Here is a 14,156-nt window from a genome sequence, read left to right as displayed (position 1 = left end):
ATTAGTAAGTGGTAATTGTGGACTTCGTATCGTGCAATTTTGATCTGAAATCAAACTTGTGATTAACAAATTGCACCCGTCCGCTTCGCGGTCGTTCAATTTTATCACTCGTTTGATTTCAAACCAAATTGCACTCCACACACTTTAATTATTAACTACCATAATAATTATTATTATTATTACATATATTTATTATACTACAATTACCAGAATGCTTCTCGAATTTTCTTTCTTATTCGATTTTTTTATCCCTCATGAGAATAGAAAGACAACTGATGCTAATTAGCTGACTATAAGGAAAGTGTGTAAAAGACTCTTGAACTAGTAGTGCACAAAGCTATGATACAGACGAACAATGTTTTAAGTTTGCGCTCCGAGATCTCGCCAAAAAATAAAGTTAGCTGAACCGAATAGCTAATTAGTTTCCAATATGCGCGAAATGAGGTAATACCTATTTTTGACGAGATCTCCGAGCATTAAAAAATCGAGTCTGCAAAGCAAAGCTAAATTTGAGGGTGGCTAACTTAAGACACTTAATGTAACCTGCACGTTTACATAACTTTTTATTATTCGATGGTGTCCGTTTCCCCCTTTTGGAATATTGTAGATAGATTTTATGATTTTGTAATTAGTGCATGTATAATTTGTGTGAATAAATTTGTCTCAAAAATTGACTGTTAAAGTTGAAGTTGAAGCGCGCAATCGGCAGACGAGCAGCGAACGCATCGAGACAACGTTTTCGTCTGCGAGAGTTAAGCGGTTTAAAGAGCACTTAATCTGCGCCCAAAAAACGTTGTAACAGTTGATCTTACGATGACTAAACGCTTTCTTGTAAATTGCCTTTTAATAGAACAAAAACTGATTTTCGAATCAATCGGTCTTAACTTAAATATTCTAGGTTTTTCCATTTGAATTAACAGGCAACGCCTCCAGAAATTTTCTAGTTAATATCGGATAATTTTGACAACCTGTCATTTAATTTGATTTTGTATAAATCCCAATAAAAGGGGATGCATTGAAAAATAATAGTTGATTAGTTGCTGTTGAGCTGAATGGTTAATACAGAATCTTGCAGTTCTATGTGGAATAAAATTGAACCAGCATCCAAAAGTCTCGAGTGTCCCTTCACAGTAGTATACTTAGGGTGCAGTCATCTTAAGAGATCTTTATGCAAACGAGCCCTGGACTTTATTCATTGCTTATTTACCAACTTAAAATGCGGCGGTTCAGATTATACGAAGCCATCAAAACCACGCGACCTTACTAAAAAGATTGGTCCTAATGTGGATCTGTGAGGTACCCCACAGATGACAAACGAAAGTGAATTCTGATCTCTAAAACTGGCCTGGACTGAACTATGTTCATCACGCTATATGAATTTAATGAAAATAAATTTCCTGCACTTTGATACCAAGAACGTCTCTATTAAATAGCCGCTAAATATCCATCTCTCAATGCAAACTCTGAATTTGGCCAAAATACTGCTTCTTTTATTTACAGAATCAATACGTAAGTCGTATGGCAAATCAAATATCTTTATTCTTTAAACTAAGCTGATAAGCTTATCATTCTCTCAAGCCGATGAGTAAAATAGGAATTTTTATCCCGAATATTCTGTAATTGTTTGCAATGCCGAACACCCAGCTTTTAGAATTTTTTTATATTTTTTATAGTCATTTGATTAATTCATAGCATTACGAGTAATGACAGAGAAGGCAAAGTGCTATTGAAGAACTCAGAAATGAAAAATATTAAACAAAGCTGGTAGTCCAGAAATAGTTATAAACGCGGGCCACATAGTGAATATTTCGGGGAAAAATTTGAATTTATAAAATCTGCAAGGAAGAAGGGTGACACTTGTATAGAGGGTCCTAAATCAATGGAAGACTGAACCACATATGAATTCACTATTTACAATCATGAGGTTGACAAATGACCCCTTCACAATTATAGAAAACTAGGAACTTTAAGGGGACAGAAAAAGAAGCAGACAGTGGCGGATCTAGGAGTATAGGGGGTTGGGGGGGGGGGGGGGGGGGTGGTTTAGACTCTTCTATATGAACATCAAAGAACTCAAATATTTTAAGTCGTCACTATTACAATATTTTTTATCTAAGAATTCTAAATTAGATCATTTCAAACCAAATAGAACAATCTGACTTCTTTCCTTCTATTGTATAGATTTTTATATTTTAATTGTAAATTAGATTTTATATTATCTTTTATATGTTTTCTTATGGCCTCAATGAAAACTAATGCTTTTGCATTGATTGAGGTTATTATGTTCCGTGGGTTAATCATGTTCTTTACGTTCGGTAGAATGAAATTGTGAACTCCCTTTTTGAGCCAATGCAATCTTACCAGCTCTTTCTGTGTAGCGGCAAGATGTGTGCCGTGCCTATCATCATCATCATCATCATCATCATCATCATCATCATCATCATCAACATTATCATCATCATCATCATCATCATCATCATCATCATTATTATTACTACCTGGGGCCAATTCAGAATAAAAATCAGGTTTTATAGATGATTTAATATATTTTATCATATTCAATTGCAAGATCTCGGTATGCGCACATCATTTTTCGTTGCTCTGATCGTTGTACGCTAGGCTTTATATATCTAAGCATTTTACGAAATGAAATTTGAAAAAGCTTGATCAATAAGCGATGGGCTATAGACCCTAGTATCCTCCACTACTTTTCACGCTCCCCTCCCCAATCCACTCCCTCTCCCCTCCCCTCGCCCTCCCAACAGCTGTTGCTCTCTCTCGCTCCCCTCCTCTCCCCCTTCCCTCCCCCTTCCCCCACCACTACCACTACCACTACCACCACCAACCCCACCCCCTTCTCAACAAGAGAAAACGCAGGTAGAATATTTAACAACAGCTGTTGCTCTCTCTCGAGACCAAAATAATCACTGAACAGAAAAAGCAATTGACTGCTTTGATTAGTTATTCGTGTTGACATGCAAGATCGAGTTCATATGGAGGGCGCGTACATGGACACCATGTGCTAAGAGCATTTACCTGCGTCTCAAGTCTCTTATATCTTCAACTGATAAAGCTCGAGTAATCACCACAACTAGACATTTTCTAGGCTGTTTATTATCTGATAAGGACACGCCTGTACGTGTGCATGACTAGTGTTCGCCGGTTTTATCGCAGGTCTACCATCTCAGTACTTGCGGTTAATGTTAGTTTTTTTTTCTGCCAAAAGCAGTGCTCCTATGTCACCATTTCAATCAACTGGCAAGAATTTAGGCTCTATCATAGAATCCTGGATTTTCAGGGATTTTAGCTGCAGCCGGAGGCGGTGTAAAATCATATTAACTAAGGCCCTATGGACTTAACTTGAGTCCCCTGGTGAGAATCAAAATTATAAAATAAAACCGTCATTGAGCTAAGAAAGCAAACTAATATGCCTTGATGATTTCACAGTTCCTGTTATTAACAAGAAAGATGATTCAAGAATTAAAGCCTGTCGTCGAAAATTGAATTTCAAAATTTTATTTCGAACGTTTTGTATGATAATTAAGTGATGCGCTCGAGGAAACCGTGTCAAAATAGACTCTACAAAACCACAAACAGATCAGAAAGACTATATCTAAAGACACTAACTATTGATTTGCAAGTCTTAAGTGCTTTTACACGCGAACAACTGAAGGGAAAAAAAACAGCCCAGGGGCTCTGAATTGGAAGCTAAAAGGCAAACAATTTAGCACAGGAAATACATTTACGATCCAGCTTAGCCTCTGACAATCATTTCTGAGATACACTCTGTTGGTCGTTCATTAGATTTCGTTTAGCATGACGAATGGTTCTAATGTTTTAGAACCAAATTGATAGCCGAGCAATCCTTGTATAGATGATATCTATAATGCAACGCTCTCAAGTACAGGCTTGCTCTGATGCTTTGCAATCTCCCTAAAATTATCCGACACTTATATCCTAAGTAAAACTATTATTTTGAACAAATTGAGCATAGTTCTACTTAGTTCTAATTCATGTGCTACCTTTATTTCATAATCTTATCAGTTGTCAGTATGATTCTATTTTTCTGTTTGCAATATTGGTTTGTCGGGCCAAGCTGTGACTTGAAACCATTTGCTCTAAAATTTGATGTTTTTATCAATTGAAAATGAAACTGAAAATTGAGTTATTTAGAGATCTTTTTCTGCTCTTTTGCTAGTGCGGTTTTGTGTTTGAAAAGGTTTATAAGTAGCTAGTTGTCAGCCACTTGGGTTAATGTTTGGGCATCGATGCTGGACTGGATACATATATCTTGGCTCTTCGAAATACTTCCTAAGCGACTTTCATTGGAATGATTGCACCACCTGTTCTTCCTGACACACCTCAGACAAACACATTTCAATCGAGTTAATCATCCTGTTTGAATAGAATAAAAACACAGTAAATTGAATCTATGTCCTCTGAAAAACCCTGTTTGAACACCTAGTGATTCTCGCTGTTGTATTGGTCCGAGAATGCCATTAGCCATTGATACAAATCGAGTGCCCTTTTTCGTATTTTCACAAGACAATCCTGAAACTACTTACTGAAATTGCTTTATAATTTTCAAATAATCTTTTATTTGGATTATTTTGATGACTATTTGTTTAGTCGAGCGCTCAATTTAGCCTTGACGGGCAAAGCACTGATGTGTTGAAGACAACTGTGTCAAATATCTCTCCTTCATGGAAAGGAACCTTATTTGCATTACGCGCATGAGTTCTTGTCTACAAATTCTTTGAATTTCTGAACTATTTTGTCAGTGTTCAAAACTTTATTTATTGATCGTGGGTTATGACCCCTTGAATTTGTTAATAAATCTTAGATTTCCAAAGTGGATTATAATCTTCTCTTGCAATCTCGGTTTTCGGTGGCGCTTTATTGACGAATTCTTAGTGGTTGTTAGTCATGTCAATACGATGGTTATTCAATAAAAGAGTCAAGGGCTGGACGGCTTGGGTTTTAATGTGTGGTTACACCGCATATGATGATGTATTTTAACATTGGCTTAACCTCAATTAATATACGTAATACAGCGGATCTGAAGGTATACTGATTCATTCGACACTTCCTTAAAACAAGCCAAGACGTTCTGCCAAACCTGAGCCAGTTTTGCCATCATTCAGGCCAAAAAGCCACGACCAAATCTGCTTATTCATCTCATCGTTGAAACTTCTTTACAATTTTTGAGTCTCCAGAATGGATTTCGCTTGGTTGGTTCGAATTTTGCTGGAGATTTCGCTCATCATTTGTTTACACGTGTTGTCGTCTCAATCATATGAATCTATCGTGGTAAGCACGAAATATGGACAGATTCAAGGAGAGAGTCAAGGTATACCTTTAGCACAAGGACCTATCAAACGAATTCACAAGTTCCTCGGAATCCCGTACGCACAAGCGCCTGTAAAGGAACTACGTTTTCAACCTCCTCGACCACATAAAGGCTGGAAGCCTAAATTATTTAACGCCCGACAATTTGGAAACATCTGCCAGCACAGTAAAACGTATTTAGCCTATTTGATAAAGTCCATCAGGCCAGTTTGGCCTGGCTTTACGTACGAAAACGTCAACGAGGACTGTTTGACTTTGAACATCTACACACCGGCAACCGTACTCTCGCCCAAGCCGAATAACTCGTTGTACCCGGTGTTATTTTACATCCATGGCGGAAGTTTTTTGTTGGGTACTCCAGCCCGAGATAAAACTATTGGCGATGTTTTACCTTCGTATGGTATCATACTGGTAACCATTCAATATCGATTAGGTCCCTTCGGGTTCATTACCACTGGGGACGCAGCGGCACCTGGAAATTATGGGCTTTTAGATCAAGTGGAAGCCTTGAAATGGGTCAATGAAAATATCGCTCAATTTGGTGGAGACAAAAAAAGGATAACTATAGCTGGGAATAGTGCTGGCGGGGCAAGTGTTGGCCTTCATCTCATGTCGCCAATGACAAAGGGACTTTTTCAAGGAGCAATAATGGAGAGTGGAGTTGAGTTGTCCCCGTTTGCTTTTTTGCCACTGGAAGAAGCCGTTCAAAAAACGAAGAATGTTGGCCGTAAACTGCTATGCGATACGGAAAACAGCACAACATTGATAGAATGCCTTCGGTCTAAAGATGCCAGTGATATCTCATTTTACTACGAGAAGTTCCCGGCACCTGTTCTAGATAACTACTATCTCACGGACACACCTGAAAATCTTAGGAAGAAAAAGCTCTTCCATAGGGTGCCCGTCATTATCGGCTTCACTAAACATGAAGGACACCACAATATTCGTGCTCTTGAGTTAGAGTCGCCACTGAATGATAACACATTCCGAAAGGGAATAGAAAGGTCAATACAAGAACTATTTGACATCCAAAAACCAATGGTAGCTCAACAAATGGCAGACGCGCTCGAATTTCAGTATTATCCATGGTATAATATTGGCAATGCTGCGTCTCTAATGAAAGGGCTGGTGAAAATGCTAACCGATTATTATATAATTGCACCGTCATTCAAAGCAGCCGACTTTCACTCCAAACACTCGAAAACCTACTTGTTCCACTATCAATACTTGTCCAGCGCGCGTCAAGATTTACCGTGGGTATATCACGGTAGAAATGTGGACTATAGCTTCGGAGGTCCCTTTACCAACATGTCTTATGACAAGTTCGATGATAAAGACCGCAATATAAGCCACTTCATAATGAGTAGATATGCCAATTTTGCAAAATACGGCACCCCAGACCCATTGTCAGGTGATCTTCGATGGACGGCATATACCCCAGACAACGGTGCTTACTTGGACGTTACGAGCCAACCAGAAATAGCCTATAAATACCATCCCAATAGAATGGCATTTTGGAATCATTATGTACCGAAGATGAAAAAAGGATCTTGCTCGATGCCTCCTACCATGGATGCTACGACATCTGGTGGCCGAAAACACCTTCCATCAAGTTCGATTATTGTACTTCTTCTTCTTCTAATATCCTTTGCTACTCAACCACTTGGCTTATTGTAACTTAATGTTCGTATGTGGATGCTTCTGCTAAAACTGACAGAGATATATACAGGACTGAACGCACGCTATCAAGTGCGTGTCAAAAATATCAGCCGGCTTATTTAACTAGGAGCCTGAGATGCCAAGAAAGCTTGAAGTTGAAGGTATCCATTGTATCGTAATTAAATAAGTCCAAAATAAAAACAAACTGTTACGTGTAGGTTAATGAAGGATCAGCCAGCAGAAAACTATAAAATATATTAGATCGACAGGTGTTAAACGAGCATGCGCGCTAACTGTAATCTTATTGGTTGTCCCGCGAATTAAGTACAGCATCCTTGTTCATGCGCCTGTACGTAGTCTTACCACTTCTTCTGGTCAAAACTGTTATTGTAGTCTTCATAACACCCAGTGGTGGACGCGTGCTATTTCCAAAACGTTTGTATTGCCGGCAAAACGGCTAGTGATTTTGGGCCTACATTAAGTTCCTATTTACAATGAGGAAGCTTATTATTCTAATAGTAGGGATATCTAACTATTTGATAGGGTCGCACTTCTAGCTCTGACCGGGCTTAGGTTTTCCTTTTAATCTCATGGGTAGGGATAGCCCGCCTTCTTGGGTCAATCTTAATTTTATATTTTGTCGATCTCTCACAAATTGCTTTATTAACTTTAGCCATTATCATAATTAATGAATGCCTACTGAATCGCAATATTTAAAACAGGCAAAATAAAGTCAAAAATGTATCTTGTTTGGCAGTGATCTTATTAACGGCAAGATGCCTTACCATACAGTTTATTTGGGTACTAGGGCTACCATTTCATATTATAAAATAATTGTTATAAATCTCGCATTCTGATTGGTTGGGAGCGCGTGCTATATGAGAGCACACACGCGTACGCACCGTTTGCATTTTACTAAAGAAATAGAAAACGCGCGCGCGTGCTGTGTGGAGTTATAAAGCACGCGGGGATTGGCAGAAGACTCGAGAAATGTCGAGAAGCACTCCGCTACGCGTCGTGCTTCTCCTAACACTTCGTCCGTGTTCTATCAACCCCGCGTGCTTTATAACTCCACACAGTACGCGCGCGCGTTTTCTATTTCTTTAATCTCGCTTCATCTTTAAAAAAATAATCTTTATAAATGATAACCAACGTCGATTTGATTTACAGAAGGTTCCTCCTGAAATAAGTAAACTAATATAACTTTAAAGCTATAGAACATATTTGTTGTCTGTCGTAAACCCAAGCTATCTATATTGACCCTGCTTTGGAGGGTTATTATTACTAGAGTACCCTCCCTGACTGCTTATAAACATGTCCTTAATGGCACAGCCCCTGTAAATACCCCACTGGTTAATTCTCTCATCTATCAGTTGATCTAAACGACCCTTAAGCCAAATAAGGTTGAATTTCCTGCCCTGTCATTATTTCAAAAACAGTATATACCAATAAATTCCTGGCTATTCTAACTACTTTGAATTTGTGTTATCTGTGTCGCGTCTTAGTTTATTCTCACCGCAAACACTTAATCCATGAAATATAATCAAAATTATTACTGAGTAGAAGTTTTTATTTTGTGACTATTACAGCGCAACCCGCAGAAGTATGGACCACATTTAATGTATCTGAATACTTCTATGCTGTACTTTAAACAGACACACTTCGATACGAATCTGGCTGCTTTTGCCAAATAAGGGGCGCGGAAACGCTCGTTTAGCACGGAAAAACACAAGAAATATTTCAATAATGTTTCTTAACCAATCAGAAGCGTTAATGTAATGTTAGAAAGTCAAATGTGATTGGTCAAACAACAAACATTCCTGTAATATTTTGTAGGTGCCCGTCACGGTTTTTCGATTCGCACTATAACACATATACACTTTAAATAAATTATGCACAAGTCTGCATGTAAAACGTATAAGGGACTGTGCAATAATTATCAGGAGGGGGGGGGGGGGGGGGGTCTGAAAAATGAGATATATCAATCAAAAGATTAGGCAGTACCCCCCCCCCTTAAAAACAAAATTTTTAGTTCTTACCCTCCCCCATTTTTATTTTAAAAAAAACGTTGACCCCCCCCCCCCCCAATGATTGCCATTCTTCAATTAGAAATGTCTTTATGTGAATACCTGTTGTCATGCTATTACAAGCCTGTGCTTACTTGTTCGATGTCCTCGTCTGCAACAAATAGTACTTCATAAGAATGTTCAACAAAACCGTCCATTTCAGAGTCATCTGATTGCGTATTTGGAAGGCACTGGATAGGAATTCTGTATTACTAAAATACTTTCATCCCTAGGTGTTTCAGCAAGAGCAAAATTAAGGACACGTGCTTAAGCTTTATTTCCTGTTAATATACGTTTAGGTTGTTCTGCTTGAGGTAGATCTTTAGTTGTTTTGCTGTCAGAGCTTTGACTTCGTGTTCATCTTTCCAGTTAATGTTTGGAAGGGTGTTTCGTTCAGCTTTCCTTTTTTAAGCTTTCAATTGATATTTGTCACAGTTATGTTTGTATTCAGAATATTTTACTGCTTTTATACACTTATTTCAATAAAGTTGGTCACCTGAAAAGCTATAAAGCTGAGGCCTACAAGGATTATGGGTAGATTCATTTTACACGTTTAACCCGGCGCTTGATAACTGTTCATGGACTTGCGAATCTTATACCGGTTACAGTCTCAAATCTTCTGTGCATCATCGAGCTGCAGTTTGTATTTAAAAAGCTTTGTATATATATGCTTTTTTGATATGAAAAGTTTCCCATGATGCTTAGTGTTCTCAGCTTTCTAGGTTTTTGGTGACTAACTTTATTGAAATAAGTGTATACATTTCGAATAAAACTTAAGCCCCCCCCCCCCCCCCCCCTCCGTCAAATAAGTGATTTTACTTTGAGCCCCCCTATCATAGCATCAATTTTATGTGATGCCCCCTCCCCTCTGGTTTTTCAGCCCCCCCCCCCCCCCTCCTGATAATTATTGCAAAGTCCCTAATTGCATATCAAGTGCATGGATGAAGGCTTTCTTCATAATAGTATTCTTGCATTCTTTTGAGTTTGGCGCAACATATAAGTTTTGTCACGAAGTTCTGTCGGTGAAATGTGGATGGTGTTGTGCTGTCTTATTTGTTTAATTATCTAGAAGAATTAAAAGAGAGAGAGAGAGAAATGAAAGAAATCTGATCTGTTGTTTCAATGCCTTTTTTTATGTTTCTTTGCAAATAGATCATATCGTGAGCGACCATGCTCTGATCACTGACAAAACACATTTCTGCACGAAACAATGGCACATCTCAACCAACTACCCAAAAAATAAGGATAACAAAGAAAAAATCCAAGTTTGCATGCAAATATACTTCAGGTATTTTTGAAAACGTCTCCCACATGGAAAGGATTGACCATGGGAGCTTTGATATGCAAGGGGTTAATCGTTTACGTTCTAGGGGCCGACTAACCTCTTCCTTAGGCTTCTGCCGAGCTTTCTGATGAGGCTGTAATTCCTCCTGGAATAGTGGTGTTGGGGTCGAAATCTCCAGCGTAGCCGTAAATGCTTCGCGCTGCCATCGAAGTTTTCCCAGTAAATTGTCTCGCAACGTCGCGGCATATTTTTCAAGAGCGCTTGCGCACATTTCCGACTTTATTTCCAAGGAGCAAAAAAAAATTAAAAGTTGCTGAGATCGCGTTGCAGTGTAATACTCCTCAGCAACGCTACATGCATTGCGAGACAAGCTGCTAAGAAAATTGCACAGTGTAATAGAACCTTGCGATTTTATAGTAGATTTTTTTAAATGTACCTTTAAAAACATTGCTTCTAAGAAGACAAATTAACGACTTTCTGCAGTCTTGCTGTATATCAAAAATAAATATCATAGCTTATTCGACGTAGCAACAGTAACTAGGGAGGTAGAACAATGAATGCGGGATCGGTGTATTCAACTTTTAAGTTAATAAACTTGAAGTGGAGAAGGCAAAAATATCCTAAAGAACTGGTTCTTATTTATTGCATTTATAGGGAATGGGATTGGGGACTGGGGAGAGGAAGGGGAGGGGGATTTTGTGCGTGACAAGCGAGGCATATCTCGGAATCCTCTCCCCAATCCCCAATCCCATTCCCTTCCCTTCCCTATCCATGTGTTCCAGTGAAGGTCCGTGGAATTTCGAAGTGTCTGCATTGTTGAAGTTGTGCATTCTTTACTTTACCGTTGGTATTTGTGACTCGAAAATGATCTATTCTCCTTCCCCTCTCCCCATTCTCCCATTCCCAATCCCCCCTTTCGCCCATTCGCCCATTCGCCCATTCGCCCATTCCCTCATTCCCCCATTCCTCCATTTCCCCTATTCCTCCATTTCCCCTATTCCCCCATTCCCCCATTCCCCCATTCCCCCATTCTCCCATTTCCTCCCATTCTCCCATTCTAAACCATTCCCCCCATTCTCCAGGCCCCGATTCCCTCTTCCCTCATTCACTATTCCTCTCGATTCCTCATTCCTCCATTTCCCCTATTCCTCCATTCCCCTATTCCCCATTGCCCCTATTCCCATTCTTCCCATTCCTCCCATTCTCCATTCTCCCATTCCCCCATTCCCTCATTTCCTCATTCTCCCATTCTCCCATTCCCCCATTCCCCCATTCCCTCATTCCCTCATTCCCTCATTCCCTCATTCCCTCATTCCCTCATTCCCTCATTCCCTCATTCCCTCATTCCCTCATTCCCTCATTCCCTCATTCCCTCATTCCCTCATTCCCCATTCCCCCATTCCCCCATTCCCCCATTCCCCCATTCCCCCATTCCCCCATTCCCCCATTCCCCCATTCCCCCATTCCCCCATTCGCCCATTCCCCCATTCCTCCATTCCTCAATTTTCCCATTCCCTCTAGTGTGATGAATCACAAATTTTACCCTATTAGAGAGTAATATTTAAGTAAGCAACATACATAATTAAGAAGTCTTTTCATTTAGTTTTATCATAAGTTTTTGTATCATCATGAATATCAAATCTTAAATTTCCACTGAATAAAAGTAAGTGAATATCACATTTCAGAAAGCCCCCCTCCCCCTTAATATGTAGCTCATTTTTTACTTACACATTACAAACTATATATCTAAGTATTCTAAGATTACATTATACTATTTTAGATCGTTATAATGCTGTGGTTTTTTTTTTACATTTATGTTAGCATGTGAAAAACACCTTACAGCGAAAGCCATTACAGTGCGCAAAGCCTAACTGTGGCCAACCAACTTATTTTTTATCTAGTTAGCCAATCAGACAGTGAAAGTAAACTCACTCAGCTTGACTGAAAATATTTAAAATTATTTTGTACTCTGCTACGAAAAATGGCTAGGAATTTGCCTAGGTGATATATATTTTGGTCCCTTTGCTGGCTAACACTGGACACTTTCCTAAAAAAAAGTCTTTTGATTGGCGGAAAACGCTTGCGGGAAAGGATTGAACAGCATTCATTAAAAAATATAAGTTGGGTAGTCGTTATATAAATGCAAAGTTATAAAAATAGTCAATAGTCTTGAGAGATGGTTTTAACCTTTTACGTCAATAAAATGTTGTTCTATTAATGAGATTGCGCTATTACCGATACGGACTGTATCAGGTCGTGTGTATTGGACCATCCTAGCGTCATTAACGTAGTTATCTAAGAAAACGTCCGGTGAAGTTATAAACATTTGCAGATGTAATTACAAAGACAGCTAATTGTCCTCAGTTATTTTAAGACCCTAAGTGTTGTTCTGGCCAACAGACCGATGCTCCTACCAAATGCCAAGAGAACATAAATAAGAGAGGGAAACTTCCGATTATAGCGCGCGCCATATAAATTCCCGGTTGGGCTATTTTTAGAAACCGGGTGCAGTTTAAATCTGGCCTTACCCTACTCTCGTGAGTCATCAACTTGCACGCTCTTTCCGTTTCGTTTTTGTGATCATGACTAATGATGATGAGGATGAGGATGATAATAAAAATAGAAAAAGAAGAAAAAGAAGAACAATAAGAATAAAGCTGTTTTATTTCACTTTTTGCAAAGCTCCAATTGGCTGCGCGCGCGGATATAATGGCGTCAGTAACCATGCTCTGTTCACTAATAAAACACCAGTTTCTGGAAAAATCAAAAGGTACGTCTTATATAAGCTACTGACATATTAATTAAAATTTTGAAGAAAAGATCCCAAGTTTGCATGCAAACGATGGAACATTTTCCCAATGGAATACAGAATGCCCGACCAATGAACTCGAATTTATAAGATTTTATTTTTCTTAATGTTTCTTTAAAAAATGCATTGATGAGTCAAACTCGACCCATTTTATTTTCGCAATAGACCTCTTGCACTAAATCCCTACCTAGGGATCAAAACAATTGAAATCATTAACATCATAAAAGATTTCAATCCTCAAGTGCAGGGAATTGTTTTGGGTTGAGCTGATTTGACGTCACATTCATGCAAGGGATCTATTGGTGTTTTCTATCTTAAAGGTCACGTGACTGACCTAATAGAGTCAATAATTAATAACCAATATATATATATGAGTATTATGGTTAATAGCTAATAAGTCAGTAATAATAACAAGCTTGAAGTCTTTCAAAAGCAGCTAAATCATCATAATGAAGACATGTACAATTCTGATTTCCATCCTGTTTTTCATCATTAATATGCTTTGTCGAATCTTATGTTGTGTCAAACAGACCACGTACTCGAAGTTACTCAATTTTTTTAAATATGCTGTAGGTGCCTGCAAATTTTTGGCGTAGGAATGAGATCAACACTGAGTAAAAGTCTGTTATCAAGAAACACAGTGGTTTTACAAAGTTATCAAAGAGTGCTATTACTATTTAGTTAAGACAGCCTAGGTCTTCCCGTCACTCTCCCTTCGTATCGCCCCTACCCCCGGCTTCTGCTCTGCTTTTTATTAGTTAGCGAGCATCTCTCATCAAGTTCACTAGAGAGGACAGTAAAATAGACACTCAAAATAGATCAGACTTAAGATCTCTTTAGTGCATGCAATACAAATAACACGCAAATTGAAAAAGAAAGGATCAACATTAATCATCTTGTACGCCAATGTCGAATAGGTTTAACTCATATTTCATTATAATATTGAAAAACGAATAGAATTTCTCTCCTGTAACTGCTTTGATAACCA

At 38.6% G+C, this 14,156-nt stretch overlaps 1 protein-coding gene across 1 annotated transcript; it reads left to right on the top strand.

The window, feature by feature from the left end:
* Nucleotides 1-4,844: 4,844 nt before the first annotated feature.
* Nucleotides 4,845-8,480, top strand: LOC116296659 (neuroligin-4, X-linked-like). Its single transcript, XM_031704717.2, has one exon. The coding sequence runs from the start codon at nt 5,218-5,220 to the stop codon at nt 7,024-7,026; it is 1,809 nt and encodes a 602-aa protein (XP_031560577.2). The 5' UTR covers nt 4,845-5,217; the 3' UTR covers nt 7,027-8,480.
* The last annotated feature ends 5,676 nt before the right edge of the window (nt 8,481-14,156 follow it).

Source organism: Actinia tenebrosa, unplaced genomic scaffold (assembly GCF_029948245.1).
Source record: "Actinia tenebrosa isolate PJP-AT-01 unplaced genomic scaffold, QUT_ActTen_1.0 PGA_scaffold4__44_contigs__length_22323623, whole genome shotgun sequence".
Classification (NCBI taxonomy): domain Eukaryota; kingdom Metazoa; phylum Cnidaria; class Anthozoa; order Actiniaria; family Actiniidae; genus Actinia; species Actinia tenebrosa.
The sequence above is the reverse complement of the archived record's forward strand: the minus strand, read 5'-3'. Positions and strand labels throughout refer to the sequence as shown.